Source organism: Pongo pygmaeus, chromosome 4 (assembly GCF_028885625.2).
Source record: "Pongo pygmaeus isolate AG05252 chromosome 4, NHGRI_mPonPyg2-v2.0_pri, whole genome shotgun sequence".
Lineage (NCBI taxonomy): Eukaryota > Metazoa > Chordata > Mammalia > Primates > Hominidae > Pongo > Pongo pygmaeus.
Window position 1 is genome coordinate 119811326 of NC_072377.2, and position 16134 is coordinate 119827459.

Below are 16134 nucleotides of genomic sequence, written 5' to 3' on the forward strand. Positions count from 1 at the left end.
TTTACAGTCTAGATTCTTAAACAGGAACCAACTCCTGTCTCAAAACTCAATTGCTATGACTGTTAAACTGAAGAGGTATTCCTAAATATATCAAAGATTTTCTCCCCTTTTGGAATGCCATGGGAAAAGAAGAAAACCATTGTCCCGTCAGGTTGTAAGTTGTTGGGGATAAAGCATTTCCAAATATCTAATAGAAGAAAGCACTACTGTTGCACTTACCATACTGTGGTTTAAGTATCTGCTTATGAACCTGTCTCTCCAATCAAACCATGAGCTCCTCAAGAGCAGGGAATCAAGGACTGGCTATCTTGTCTTATTTCTCTTTGTATATCCTAAGTCTAACAGCCTGGCACACTGAGGGACTCAACAACTGCTCTCTCAATTAGTGAATTCCACCTTAGGTTAAAACATGTTCAAAATGCCAATAGCCTGTTAAAAAGTAATGAAAAGAGGTTAAATAATATGTTCAAATATCAACCGCCTGTTTAAAAGTAATGGAATGTAAAAGTCACATGCATTTTATCTTTAAGCAGACCAAGCACAATGTATTGACATTTTCTTTCCTCAGAACCATTTCCAGTGAATGACACACAAAATGTCCTAAGGAATTATTCTATTTCAACTCTAGTCTTATTAATCTTTTCTACTTTTTGAATGGGGCTAAAAAAGTGGGGAAAAATCCTCTCTTGCTGCTAAATCACATCCTTCTCCAGTGTCCCTGCCTTAGTTTCAATTGGTTCCTGCTTTTGTTACCATTAACCCATAGAAAAAAATCCAGAACCAATGAGAGAATGAGCAGTGAAGCTTCAGGATCAGAGTGGAGGAGGATGAACATGTACTTTAATGTGCCTCCAACATTCATGAAGAATCACTATGGAAATTAACAGATACCATGGAAAGGTAAAAATTCTGCACATGAAGTGACAATATCTATATGCACGTGTATGTGTATAAAGTTGATGTTACGAGAAAACAATTTTTGGTATGAAATTGTTTTCTCATGTTATATGTAGTTTTTTTAAAGACATACATATCAGATACTGATACTGGGGAAAAAAATGACTTAGAATTAGTTTGGCCAAAAGAGAATAGACATACCCTCACATATAAGGCTAAAAGATGACAGTGGTGACAAAGGGAACATTGTTTTGAAAGAGCTCAAAGGTAATCAAGTTAAATACTGTTCACAGCTTCTCAGGAGAAAATGCTGAAAAAATCTGAGCTATTTATATTAGAGTTCTCTCATATACTATATCTCCACAAGTATATAAAGAAGCTTTGAAAAATATAACGGAAGTAATACCAGTTCTCATGTCTCCAATAACATAGGAGTTTAAAACATATCCCAATTTGACTTAAATATGAGTTTATCAATAATATCTACATCAAGCTGATGAATAAAAAGCCCAAAACAAAGAAACAAAAAATTCAACAAACCTAAACAAGCAGCCATGATTTCAAACCATTGCCAATACTAACATGGTTAGTTCAGCAGTAATTTGTCGTCTTAAAACAAGCATTCTTCAAAAGAATGATAATTGTTTGGAGAAAAAAAAAAAGCCATGCTGTTATTTGATCTACCAAGCCACCTCTAAAGATAATCAGGAACAAACAAAAACACTTATTAGAAAGAATGTTTACAGAAACATTTTTTTATCATACTGAAAAACTGGAAGCAACATAAAACTCCATCAGTAGAAGAGTATGCAGCTATTGAAATTAAAGAGCTATAATTGGTAATATTAAAGATAACATTTATTAAGCTAAAAAACAGGTTATAGAACAGCATATAAAACTGCATACATATATCAGTACGCAAAATTCAGAAATATCTTTGGAAGTATTATCCCTGAGTACTGGGATTTTGTGGGATTTTTACACTTCCTCTGGAAAAAAAAATTCAGAAAAATCACAATGATCTTGTATCATTTTTATAAAAGATCACACTTGTATCATTTTTATAAAAGATCATACGATCTACAGCAAATATGCTCAGTAACTATATAGTGCCCCATAATTGTGTGGTTTAACCTTTCTGAAAGGCAGACACTATCACAACTGCAAATGTACATTCACTTTGATTTAGCAATTCTAAACACAGGTATTTATACTACAGTTATTCTCACACAAGTGTGAAAAGACACATTTTTGTTCAAGAATGTTCACAGCAGCATTGTTTATATTAGCAAAGTACTGGATGTGACCTAAATATCAACCAATAGAGACTAGATAAATTATGAACACTCATACAACGAAACACTGTATAGCCATGAAACAGAATGAGGTAACTATGTGTGTTAGAGTTGAATGACATCCAAGGTTAGAAAAATAAATAAATAAAGATAGAAAAGTATGTAATCAACCACTAGACGGAGGGTTACACAAACAAGTATGCTTGTACATAGACAAGTATGCTTGTATTTGCATAGACCAGCTCTAAAAGGACACATAAAAAACTGTAAATAGTGGTTGTCAGCGCATTAGAGATCTGCAAATCAGGAATAAGACTTTTTATTCAAATGTAAACCAACAATGTAAACCAATTTACACTGTTTGATTTTTTTTTAACATGTCTATATGCTACTTTTAAATTTTAATAGCTTTTAAAAATTAGGTAGTGAATTATTTTGCTGTCATATAAATAGATTCGTGTAAGGGAAGTTAAGGTTTTCAAGTATCAAAATTATGCTATCAAGGCAGTTGCTTTTAAGGGTTAAAAAAATTCTAAACTACTTTTTGCTGCTTTTAGTTTATTAAAATCAACCAAAATTATACACAATCGTAAACCAGAGCCCTTCTTCTGGACAAAGGTGTTTACACTGTTGCTAGCCAACAAATCTACATCTGTTTAATCTAGTCCTTGTTTTTCAATCTCAGTATTGAAGCAGTTTTAAAAATGTGTTTTCTCTCTTGCTATATTTAATGCATGTTCTTATAAAAGGATTATCTATTGACCACAAACAAATACAGAATAAGGGAACAGATTTTCTCCTTTCCACTGATATTAATCCTTCCAGGTCAGTTTGGCCTAGCCTTCTGTGACAGAAAAAGTGAAATGACTGCCTAGAACAAACAAGACCATGACTCAATAAATATAGTAATTTCTACTCCAAGGTTGTTCTAAAAAAACAAAACAAAACAAAAAGCTAAGAAAAATGTATTACACTTAACCATATTCCCAAGTAGATTAAGCATTAGCCTAAAGGCTAAGATCAGCTACCACTAACATGCTCTGTAACTTTGGGGAACCCATTTCCCAAGAATTTTAAGTTACTCCAAATAAGAGAGAAAATACTGCCTAACAGCGTAACAGAAGTCTTTTATCACACTTTTTCAATGTATTACCAAACATCAGAGAAACACTCAACAAAGTCATACTGGAAAACTTACCTAATCAAAACAGGTCTGTCAATGCTGGTTTACTCAACACCAGTGCTTATAATTATTTATCAAACTTCCTGAAAACAAGTGGTAGACACTTAGAAAAACAAAGAAGCTGAACTCACCTTTGACACTTTTTCTATTAACATCTGCCCCCTTTTCAAGTAAATACTGAGCAATCTCTTTATGTCCTTTGTAACATGAAATCATCAAGCACGTATGCCCATGTCGGTTTGACACTTCCAAATCAGCTTTGTGTTCTACAAGGTACTTCACTATTTCCAAATGGCCATCGAAGCACGCAGCTCGAAGAGGAGTTGAATTAGTTAAAGTCGTGTTGTTGACAGATGCTCCATGATTTAACAAGGACTGGACCACCTTCAGATGTCCTGCTGCAGAAGCGGCCCACAAAGGGGGAGCCCCCTCAATGGTTTCACCATCAAAATTGACGGAGCCCCCAACTTCTATGGAGGCACTGCATTGCTCTAGGAGGAATTCCACCATGTCAAGGTGCCCATACCTGGCGGCCATCAAGAGTGGCGTGGCCCCATTTGTTTTTTCAGAGATCAAGGAGGAAACCTCCTCTTTGGATTTGCTTGCCAACAATTTGGTGAGAAGCCGGAGTTTGCCATCCCGAGCTGCGTTAAATACTGCTGTCTTTAGATCCATTTATGTCCAGTTGAGAGGCTGTGCTTTATTTATCTTTCAAAGCAGAGCTCCAGTTTAACTCTATCGACACAGGCAAGAATCACAGAAACCAAAGTTCAATGTTAATTGCTGCACCCCAGAACGAAGATACAACCACGAAGAGTATGTTGCGTCCTACTGCTTTCCAACATCTGACAACCAGGGCACCAAACTAGAGAAAGAAAAAAAAAAGTAGCAGCATTTAATTTTCTATAGAAGAAGGCAAAACACTTCTTAATTTCCACTTCTGTGGGAAGAAAGGAATAAAAGCTATACTTCAGGCACTACTCCATCACACCCCTCCCCCCCCCAAAGAAAAGGTGGTAAAGAAAAATACAGAAGGGTACACAGAGACCCAAATGTTCTGGTCGCAGGCAGTCTCCTCCATGTGCGGAAAATTTAAACACTACTGGCAGCCCGTTTTCTCGCCTCCAGCTCTAACCAGCCAAGCTTTGTTCTAGTTTTGCTTTGCACACGCCCAGGGAGAGTACAACCGAAAGAGGCAGGAGACTCGGGTTCAGAAATGTTTCTCTTTCTTGCAACTGCAGGAGAGCTGGCCAAGGGCGCCAGGCTGGAAGGCCTCACTGAGGCCGGGTTTCGAGAAGGAACAAAAAGGTCGGACACACCAAACCCCGGCTAAGGCCAAAACTCTGCCCCCGAAAGATTCTCTTTCCTTTAAAACTACTCACGGCTCTCAGGAAATCCGCCTGCCTTTTAGTCATTAACTTCGCCGGCCCCATTTTGATCACCCCCACCCCCCGCCAAGGGATGATCCGCAGGTTCCTCAAACCACAGTCGCCCCAACACAACCTTCCCCTCTCCCAATTCCAAACAACAGCAGCCCCCTCCCCAGTCTCCTCCATCGACCACAACCCCCTCCCAATGGGCCAAGCTGTGGCCTCCAACCCGCTGCCCGCCTTCGGCTCCCCCGGCGCCCTCCTTCCCGCCCAGGCCTTCCGCGGGCACCTCAGGCCCCGGCCCGAGCCCTGGCAGGCCGCCGCCGCCGCCACTACCTGCCCGGGGACTAGTCCTCCCCGCCGCCGCTGGTCACTTGGGCTTTGGCCGTCCCCTTCAAAGGGAAACCGTTGTCCCCGCCGCCGCCCGGGCCACCCTGCTCCGCCTGCGGCCGCACAGCTCCTCCATGCCCCGCGCCCCACAGGAATGAATCCGGCCGCGCTGTTCGCCCCGCCCCGCCACCCGAGCTGCCTCCCGCCCTCAGTAGGCTCGGGCTGCAGCGGCTGCAGCAACTGCTGCGACGGATGGTGTAATGGGCTGCGAGCCGGGGGCCGGACAAGCCTGAGCTTCACATCACTGACTGTGCCGCCACGCCATTGGGCCGGGGGAGGGCGGCGGCCGCGGCCAGCAACCGCCTAGGGGCGGGGCGGCGCGTCGCGGCCGGGGCGGGGCGACGGGGAGGGGGCGGGGCCTGAGCTGCTGGGAGGACGTGCCTGCGTGCAACGCGCCGGGGGGCGGGGCGCTGCGAGGGGGCGGATCTGTGCCCATCAAAGCGGCCCGAGGCAGCTCGAGTTCTGATATCTCGCTGGCTCTTCTCCTCTCGGATTTTCGGAGTGCTCCCTTAGGGAATCTTTCGGTCCCATCTCAGAGACCCCAGAAGGGAAGTTTATTAGTCCGTTTTCACGCTGCTGGTAAAGACATACCCGAGATTGGGTAATTTATAAAGATAAAAAGATTTAATGGACTCAGAGTTCCACGTGGCTGGGGAGGCCTCACAATCAAGCCAGAAGGGGAAAGGCCCGTCTTACCTGGCAGCAGGCAAGAGAGGAAAATCAGAGGCAAGCAAAAAGGGAAACTCCATATAAAACAATCAGCTCTCGTGAGACTTACTCACTACCACCAGAGCAGCATGGGGGAGACAGCCTTCTTGATTCAATTATCTCCCACTAGGTCCCTCCCACAATAAGTGGGAATCATGGGAGCTAAAATTCAAATTTGGGTGCGGACCAGTATTACCCTCACACACTTGAAGGCTCTCGGACTAGTCTTCTGTCCTTACTCTGGTGGGCCCTGGAAATTACCAAGCTTGTAATTACACCTCAGAACACACACAAAGGAAACCGAAATTTCAGAAAATGTGATTAGTTTTGGAGGCTGCCAAACGTGACTCTCTTTTTAAAGTAGCCTCTAAAAAACATAAAGGCTACGAGGAACGGTAAACCCTAAGAGCAATGTAAAGTCATTGAGGTCAATTTCTTGAGCTCTGAATAATAAACCGGGAAATAAAGCTTAAAAGGTTATACATATGAATGAAAAACTTTTTCATACAGTAGTTGATAAACCTCTGGAATTTGTGATGCTAAAATCTAGGTTGCATTAAACTAGGATGAAAAAGTTTAAAAGTGTTTGGGGAATAATGCCCATAATGAATCCTGATGAGAAAACAGAATTTTTGAAAATGGACCCTCAAGAGTGAAGTGGACCTTCAATCACTTTGTTTGAGGGAACTTAAGCTCGCATAATTCCTTAGTACCACTAGGAGAAATAGAATATTACAGTAGACAGTCTGACCCTCAGTATATGTAATCAATAACGTTGTGTTAGAAGTCATGCAGCACTAAAAACATTTATAAAAAATCACAACTTCATTTTTGTATATTGTGGTGGTGTTCAGAAGTTTATGTAGTTTTGCATAATTGAAATAATTTTCATACAACTATATATTTTGCTTTTCCTTTCTATACTCTAAACATTTCTTATGTTTTTACAGTCTTAATAATTTTTAAGTATAGCATAGTATTTCCCTTAGGTAGTCAGTATCACACTACACTCAACATCAGATTCCCAAAACTGAAGTTAAGGTAATTGCCACTGAGAAGAAAATATAAGAGAATAGAGTATAAAGGATAAGATCGACCATCCATAAAAATTTAACCAACCAAGAGGACTGGCTGTTTTATCCCCAGCATATGTCACAATTCTATACTCTCCCAGGGTACAGATACCAGTGTACAGTGTCCCAACCAAGGCCTAACCTGAACTGACCTGTCTGTCTCATCTAATTCAATAAGATGTAAACATTCACATCAGCCATCTTCAAACTGAGCTCTGTATCCCCCATGGGATTGTTAAGGGATAGATGGACACTTAGTTTAAAGGCTACCAATTTCTGCTGTGGCTTACGCCTGTAATCCCAGAACTTTCGGAGGCTGAGACAGGCAGATTGCTTGAATCCAAGAGGTCGAGACCAGCCTGGACAACATGGTGAAATCCCAACTCCACACACACGCGCACACAGATGCACGCACACGCACACACACACAAAATTAGTCGGGCATGGCATGCAGGAGGCTGAGGTGGCAGGATCACCTGAGCTGAGCTGGGGACATCAAGGCTATAGTGAGCCATGATCACACTACTGTGCTGCAGCCTGGGCCGCAGAAGGAAACTCCGTCAAAAAAAAAAAAAAAAGAAAAAAAGGCTACCAGTTTCTGAATCTTCTATTTACACCTACGTTCTTTCCTAACATTGATCTGCTGGTAAAGGAATATGGTCAAGGTGTCTCATTTCCCAACTCTTTGACAATAGCTGTATGTTTCCCAATTTGTAAAGGGAAGACATTTGAGAATCTTACAGGCATTGCTCTGGGTTACAAAAGCCTCAGCAATCTTTGCCAATTCTTTATAAATTTAAAACACTGGTCTATATTAGAAAGTGTATACTTCTAATGACTGGGTAACAAATTCTTTTGCAAGTCAGATGATTTCCAAATAATTGCTTTGAACAAAGTATGACCTAAAGATCACTGATATCGATTAGAAGGAGTTCAAAGAACTAAGTGACATTGATATAATGACAAAACTCCTTATAGACCCAACTACTATTTTTTTTTTTTTTAGACAGGGTCTTTCTCTGTTGCCCAGGCTGGAGTACAGTAGCACAATCTCAGCTCACTGTAGCCTCGACCTCCTGGGCTCAAGTGATCCTCCCATCTCAGCCTCCCAAGTTGCTGGGACAATAGGCGTGCACTACCACACCTGGCAATTTTTTTTTTTTTTTTGGTAAAGACAGCGTTTCACCATGTTGCCCAGGCGAGTGTCGAACTCCTGAGCTCAAGCAATCCACCTGCCTCCCCCTCCCAAAGTGCTGGGACTACACGTGTGTGCCACTACACCCAGCCTCCATCTACTTATTAATGTGAAAACATTTTCTCAGAATTTATAAAAATGAAAAATTGAGAAAACATTGAATCTGAACTTTGTCTCATTCTAGTAAGAAGTAGTATTTAACAATAAATATGTGCACTTAATTGTAAAACATCACATTTAATAATCAAAAAATTTATATTTTGTATTGTTTTGAATACTTGAGAATTACTAGTAAATACAATGGTGGCTCAATCTAGAAGAAAATGAGCACTTACAGTCTTTAGTCATAAGAAACTTAACATTTCAACTTATATGTATTTCTTTATATGTGTGTGTGTGTGTGTGTATATATATATATATATATGTATTTTTTTTTTTTTCTGACAGAGTTTTCCCTGTTGTCACCCAGGCTGGAGTGCAATGGCACGATCACGGCTCACTGCAACCTCTGCCTCCCAGGTTCAAGCAATTCTCCCTGCTTCAGCCTCCTGAGTAGCTGGGATTACAGGTGCCTGCCACCACGCTGTTAATTTTTGTATTTTTTAGTAGAGACGGGGTTTCACAATGTTGGCCAGGCTGGTCTTGAACTCCTGACCTCAGGTGATCCACCCACCTTGGTCTCCCAAAATGCTGAGATAACAGGCATGAGCCACTGTGCCTGGCCTTTATATGTATTTTCATTGCAGAGAAATATAATAGAGTGATTTATAAAACACATTCAGCTAGGCATAGTGGCTCACGCCTGTAATCCCAGCATTTTGGGAGGCCCAGGCAGGAGGATTGCTTGAGCCCAGAAGTTGAAGACCAGGCTGGGCAACAGAGTGAGACCCTGTCTCTATAAAAAACTTACAAATTAGCCAAGCGTGGAAGTATATGCTTGCAGTCCCAGCTACTCCAGAGGCTGAGGTGGGAGGATCACTTGAGCCTGGGAGGTTGAGGCTTCAGTGAGCTGTGATTGCACCACTGCACTCTAGCCTAGGTAACAGAGCGAGATACTGTCTCAAAAACAAAAACAAAAAACATATTCAAACATAAAAGTACATTAATTAGGATATATTCCTGGGGAATGGGATTTGGAATGGAATTATAAATGCGAAGAGAAAATAAACTATGTAAAAATATCCTATAGGTAAATAATAATTTGTTCATATATTTTTAAATGGTTGATGGTAAGCATAACTGCTATGATACTTAGATTTCGTTGGATTCATTTAAAAGCATGACTGTTTTATTTGAAAATGTTAATTTTTACATTATGCAGAAAATTGCAACCTTTGCAAATACTTAAACTTATGATGAAAAATTTTAGGTGACAATTGAAAAATATGTAGGAGGGTAGATAGCATCTCATGTGCCATGAGTAAAAATGTTTGAAGACTTAATTGAAATGTTTGGAGACTTATTCACAACCCCCTATTGGAGGTCATTTCCATTTCTAAAGAACATTTGTTCTTCTAATCTTTGATTTTTTTTCTTAAATAGAAAATCAACTAAATTTCCTTTTATATAGACTTTACATTGTGTTTCTAAATGCCCACCTCTTTTCTACCTTCCATCAATGGGAAGGACAACTTTTTTGTTTGGTTTGGTTGGTTTGCTTTGGATTGGTTTGGTTATTAAGACTTTGATGTCTGGTTAAATCAGCAATTATTGTCTTCCTGAAAGCCACAGAATGCTATTGGGGCCTAACAGGAAGACTCATTTTTAAGGGGTCTGTAGGTGGGAGCCAAAGACTGGAAAAGGGGAAAGGGACCAGAAATGGCCTCTGAATTAAGCATTCAGGTAAGTGCCCAGAGATGACAGACAAAAAGGGGAACCACTTCCGGGAGCCCAGGTGAATATTCAGGCTTCCCTGATGGGGGAGCAAAGTGTTACTTGCATCCAGAGCATTTCCCTAGGCCCGAGGTTTTATAATGTAAGCCCAGAGGAGACATTACCCCTTACCTGAAAGGCTGATGGGGAGGAGGAATTGGATCGGCAAAAAGGGGACACCCTAATTATAGAACAATGAACATTTTTAGGCCTATAAGTTGTTTTCTTCTTCTCACATATTGCCTTGGGATAAATTTCCAAGAGTTGGATTACAGAATGTCTTTTTGGCTTTTCATATACATTGTTGTACTATTTCCTAGAAGACTTAGACCAATCTGTCACCACCAGCAAGGCACTATTTACTTCACCAAACATTGAACCCACTTGATATTATATTTTTTGAAAATTCTTGCTAGCTTGTATGTGTTAAGTGATATCGCCAAGTTTCCCAAATTTACCTGGCTACCCTTGGGATTTTTTGGTCTGTGCAATATCCTTGAATTAGTAGAATATTCCTTCTATAGTATTCCTTCTGGGGATTGTCAAACATTTAATTCCTGCCAGTCTATATTTAAACCAGAAACCTCAGTGAAACAGTCTGCTTGCATGGTTTTGGTATACTTTGTTAACTTGTTCTAATTTGAGAAACGGCCAGGATGAAATTTTTTTAAATCTCTAGTTTTTGGTAACTAACTGGGCATAGTTCTATTTAGAAAAGTATGAAAAGAATCTACTTTCACGAATTTAAAAGTTACACAAAAATAGCATAGCAAGGTGTATGCTCCTTGTGCTATTTAGAAATGTCTTTCTCATATAAGTCCACTTTATTAACACTGATAATTTGCTCAAGGTGAGATATTTTAATTGTCATAAATTCATTCACCACCTTAGAAATTATTGAATCCTGGAATCCCAGCACTTTGGGAGGTCTAGGCTGTCAGATTGCTTGAGCTCAGGAGTTCAAGACCAGTCTGGGCAACATAGCAAAACTCCATTTCTACAAAAAATACAAAAATTAGGCAGGCATGGTGGTGCACACCTGTAGTCCCAGCTACTCAGGAGGGTGAGGTGAGAGGATGGCTTGAGTCTGGGAATTGGAGGTTGCAGTGAGCCAAGATTGTGCCACTGCACTCCAGCCTGAGTGACAGAGCCAGTCCCTGTCTAAAAACAAAACAAAACAACAACAACAAAAAAACCAATAAAACAAAGTTATAGAATCCTATTATGTACTATGTTAGATGCTGGATGAATATGATATAATCTCTACTTTTAAGGAATTGATGGTTTGTAGGAGAAATGTAGCTATAAACAGATGAAAACAAAATATGTGTATAAACAACAGTGAGAGCCCAAAGAACAGAGCTGCTAACTCTGCTTGAGCAAATCTGGGAAGGAGGTGAAGGTTAAATGGAATTTTAAAGGATTAGTAGGAGGAAGCCTAGCCAAAAGTCAGCAGGAGGGGGGTGGGGGGGGCACCATCCAGAATGCTGGAGCTGAGAGAACACGTGAGATATTCCCTTCTTTCTTCCCGATTCCCCTGTGCCAGGGAGAGAGTGGTGCCCTAAGCTATCCTCTGAATGCCCAATACTCCCCTCACTCAAAGTATATCCTAATATTAACACACCATTTCCTATTCCTGCAGCTCAACCAGCTTTCATATTTTCTTCATGCAGCTTCTCTCTTGCAGGTTTTAGGAGGAGTGAGACCCCGCTTAAGGTTATTTACTTAAAGCAGGAATACTTCCTTGGGATACTAACATTTTAAAAAGGAAACTTGTGAACCCAAATTAATTTTAAAATTGTAGAAATACGCAGGCAAGAATTCTTTTAGCAGGGAGATTTCCAGGTTCCCTTTGGGTAGTTTGGTCTCATCTTTACTTCTCTGAATGAAGCAAGATAAGGAGGCAGCAACTCAGTCACTAAATTCAGTTAATTTTCTCTTGGCCCAGTGTCCCTCTATAGTATGGGGTTATCATTTCACTTATCACATTATTACAAGCTAGAAATCTTATGTCATTATAAAAGTATCCATTTATTTCCTTTGTTATCTTATTTCCTGAAGTTGCCAGGGCCCTAACTCTAGCTCTCTAGCCACACCCTAAGTGACGAACTCTGGTCCTGAGTTCTCCATCACCACCCAGACTGATGTCAGATGGGGCCAGGTTCTTCTCAGTTTTCAACACATGCGACCTCACCCAAAGTCACTGGATCCACGCTTTATTAGAGAGGGATGAGTCAGATCTCTGCTAACCCAGTAGTCTATCTAGGTCTCCACACAGAACAAGGACTCCCTATTGTCTCCCATACCTGGGTCAAGGGCACTCCCACCTCCTCTCCCAGGCCTGGGAAGAATGCCTCAGACTCCACTGCAATGCCCCTGTTGGCCAGGACTAGACACTCAAATGATCTTCTGGTGCTTTCCTCTTTCAGAACTCACAAAACAAACTTTGATTTTACAGCCTCACTCTCTAGGTGTCTTCACATCCTGGCACCAGTTCCCAACTGTATCAAAGCTGCCTTCTCACACACACACCAACACCATCCCCACACAAGAGTTCCCAGCCACCTCCTCAGATGCTTAGCTTGAAGGCCCTCTTCCCCCTATTTGAATAGGAACAAATCACTATGGATGATTCTCTCTCTCCCAAGGTGATTACTCCAAACTCCAGAGCTGCTTCAACACCCACCCCCCCCAAAGTGCTCTCTGGTCTGGGAACCTCATGCCATTCATCCTCCCAGTGGAATTTACTATGTTTTAGTGTGGAATTCTGTGAGGATCAGCTCCACCTCATTTCCCATCCCCCCGACTTTCTGGGCGTCTAGTGACTGTCCACTGACTCTGTGCCTCCCACTCCATCTTTAGGTCCTTCCTACACAGGCACAGGGTGTTCCACTGCTGCCATTCTCTGAAGAGGCCAGTGCCTCAGCAAGGTCACTTTCCCCAGCCCCAGTCCCACCTGTTTTTGGCTTCTTTCTCCTGCTGCCAATTGGCAGTTCCAATATGTCTTGTCCGTATCCCAGCCCTGAACTGAGTCCTGACGGTAGGGACCTTCACTTTGACTCTTTCTTGTTGGAGCCAGCCATGAACCCATCTTCAAACTCCCAATACTTATGATTGGAAACCCCCTGGCCAGTTGTTGCCTGACTTGTAACTGAGGCTACTGTATCTCTTAATAATGACTCCCATTTGGCTCTTCCACTGGCATTATTCTCTGCACCTAGATTAGTTCTTCAAAGCCTGTCCCATTGTAGTGGGTAGGTCTCATGCCAAGTCTTGGCCTCTCTTCCTGCCACATGTGGCCATACATACAATCAAATCTTGAGTTACAACTGCTAGTCAGAGGGGATAAGCCCTTTAGTGTATGTTCTGTGAGTTCAGTGCTGTTGTGCAGCATGCCTGAGGACCCATCTGAAGACTTTCATTAGTGGTAGGTCTGTGCTACCTAAGGTTCTCCCCGTGAGAAGCATAGATCAGATCCTCAGAAGCAGGCTGGCAGATGTGTCCTTGACACTGAGTACTGCTGTATATTTATCCTCTTTAAGCTCAGTACAGTCAATCAGTTTTCCATGATTTATTTTATTTTGGCTAAGTCAGTTTACTGTTATTTATTTTAACTAATAAGTAAGTGTTTTCCCATGTGCTTCAGACAAGCTTCAATTCCTTAGTCAGAGGCACCCAGTCCAAGGATACCTAAAACAGCCATCACCTTCCAAGTCCTTATTGAAAGTAACCCTCTGATTAGCCATTTGTGGAGGGCAGGCATATTTCTTTCATCTATTCATTCAGTCAGTCGCTTATTCTTTCAATACGTATTTATTGCTGACTGTGTGCATTGCGCTGAGTGAGCCTGGAAATACAGCATGCATGAGCAAGATTGTGTCATCTATGCCCTCCTAGAAAACCCAAAGAACCTCCTCTGGGCTGGGGCGTAATGACTGAGCAAATGCCTGAAGAATAGGTAGGTGTTTTCGCAGGTGAAAGTTGCAGGCAGAGAGAAGTGCTTAGAAGCATTCATTCTGGATAAGAAGAAAAGGGTTGGCTGCTGAAGAACTGAAAGAAATCTCACATGGCTTTAAAATAGCCCACAACAGGGGATCAGTGAAAAATGGAGAGTTTTGAAGGAGGCAGATCGGGGAGAATCTTAGGAAGTCATGTGAAATAATTTGAACTTGATGCTCTGGCCATAAAACTTTCTTCAGGTGGAACCCAAACCTGGGCACAGGCGGCAAGGCTGGGCCCAGCTTCTGCTAACCTGGAGGGGGCCAAGTCAAAGTCAGCATCTGGTTGTCCTGAGAACAAGCTGGACATGATGTGGAAAACTGTCCAGCTAAGTCCCTCGCTCCTCAGGCAAAGGGACCCCAGAATCTCACAGTGTCCCTTACCTGGATTTCTACCTGGATCTCACGGTCCACCTTCTGGATCACTGAGTAAAAGAAGTAATTTGCTCATGTTTCACCTCCACCTTAAAAACAAAAACAACAAAACATAAAAACAAACAAAAAACAGAACACTCTTAAATTCTAATTCAGTGCATCTATTCAGTAGGTTCTGGGGCTAGAATCCCTTATTTTCCCTGCCCAGAAGAGTCCTGCCTATTAAGGCTCTGCTTTATCCAACTTCAGAATAAACAATAATGCCTACAGTTGTTTGTTTTGATAAAATCACCAGATTGGGTCCCTCGGTTACAATCATATACAGGCCCCACTCACGGTTCCTGGGGTAACATAAAGTTGCTATGCCCTGAATGAGAGGCCAAAGTGGGCAGATTGCTTGAGCTCAGGAGTTCAAGACCAGCTTGGACAACATGATGAGACCCTGTCTCTACAAAAAATACAAAATTAGCTGGGCGTGGTGGTGTGCGCCTGTAGTCCCAGCAACTTGAGAGGCTGAGGTGGGAGCCTGGGAGGTGGAGGTTGCAGTGGCCCATGACCACACCACTGCACTCCAGCCTGTGTGATACAGCCAGACCCTGTCTCAAAAAAAAAAAGGAAGAAAAGAAAATGTCAGTTGTGTTGGAAAAGAAAATGTTTTGAGCAGCACCCTAGTTCTGTGACTAGAGAAAGGCGAAAGAGCAATGTAATTTCCAGAAACCTTTTCTGGAGGACTAGATTAATGGAAGTGTGGATTCACTTAAGCTGTTGTTGGCTCTTAAGTTGGTTTTGGTTTTGTTATCATTGTTATTGTTCTTGGAGTAGCTTATAAGGTTTGAAGGATTTAGGGGAGAAGTCAAAGGCCTTGCTTTGGTGAAAAATTATGTGACCCTTACCTTCATATGAGAATATTAGGCTGAGAACTACAGTCTCCCCAGTTGATCCTTTGCTCTGTCTACAACCTGTTCATCTCTATTTATGTCTTGGGAGACAAAATGGTGAAAACTGTGCTTTTTACATCTTCCACAGGCTGACAGCAATCTCACACTCAACCTTGTACCTATCGTCGGCAGGACACTGACAGTGATGATAATGATGCTAAACAACCACCAATATTGACATTATTTTTAAGAACCCATTGTTTTCCAGGTCCTATACCTTATTTTACATTCCTAGCTACTCTAAGAAATATATATTTTTAAACTGTTTATAGAGGAAAACTGTTAGGATATACATGCAAGCTTTCTGTTGTCCCGTTTCAAAGAAAAATGTCTACATGTGGACTCAAGGTGGGGGTGGGCCCTGCCAATTTCCCAGTCTCTATAGCTCCCTTGTTATAACTGGATGCCACATGTTGCCCTGCCTACTTCCTCCACTCCCCATAGCTGCCATTGTGCCCTTTACTTCCTCTTTCAGGATGCTTGTGATGCTTTATCTATTTCCTTTATACAACTGGAAGGCCCAGGAGGGCAGGGGCCATGTTTGGATGTTCAATTCTGAGTCACCATAATTCAGCAGAGTGTGCGGCACACAGGTTGTCCTCAGTGAATATTTGCATAGTGAAAATGAATGAGTGGATGTGGAGACTCAGTCCACCTCTGTGTCAGGTACAAGCTGGACTTTGAATAGGAAGATTCAGCCTTTCCTCTAGTTTCCAGGCCAAACTAGATATAGGGAGACAGGTTCAAACGTCTTTAGTGCACTCATCAGGCCAGCACCTCTAGAACAGCAGGACCCCCAACCTCGAGGAAGGAATGTGTGAGCTGAGATCTGAATGTGGA

General features: G+C 41.9%; 1 protein-coding gene across 2 annotated transcripts in view; it reads right to left on the reverse strand.

Annotated features, from left to right (window-relative positions):
- Positions 1–14393, reverse strand: part of FEM1C (fem-1 homolog C) — a 33091-nt gene extending 18698 nt beyond the window's left edge. Inside the window, exons 1-2 of one of the 2 annotated variants that reach the window (XM_063665150.1) lie at positions 14366–14393; positions 3507–4240 (exon numbers count right to left, since the gene is read on the reverse strand). In XM_063665150.1, coding sequence (XP_063521220.1) covers positions 3507–4050 — 544 coding nt within the window. In that variant the 5' untranslated portion in view covers positions 4051–4240; positions 14366–14393. Of the gene's footprint in view, positions 1–3506; positions 4241–5081; positions 5471–14365 lie in introns of those variants that run through there. The other variant, XM_054488487.2, reaches the window with a different exon arrangement.
- Between the last annotated feature and the right edge of the window lie 1741 nt (positions 14394–16134).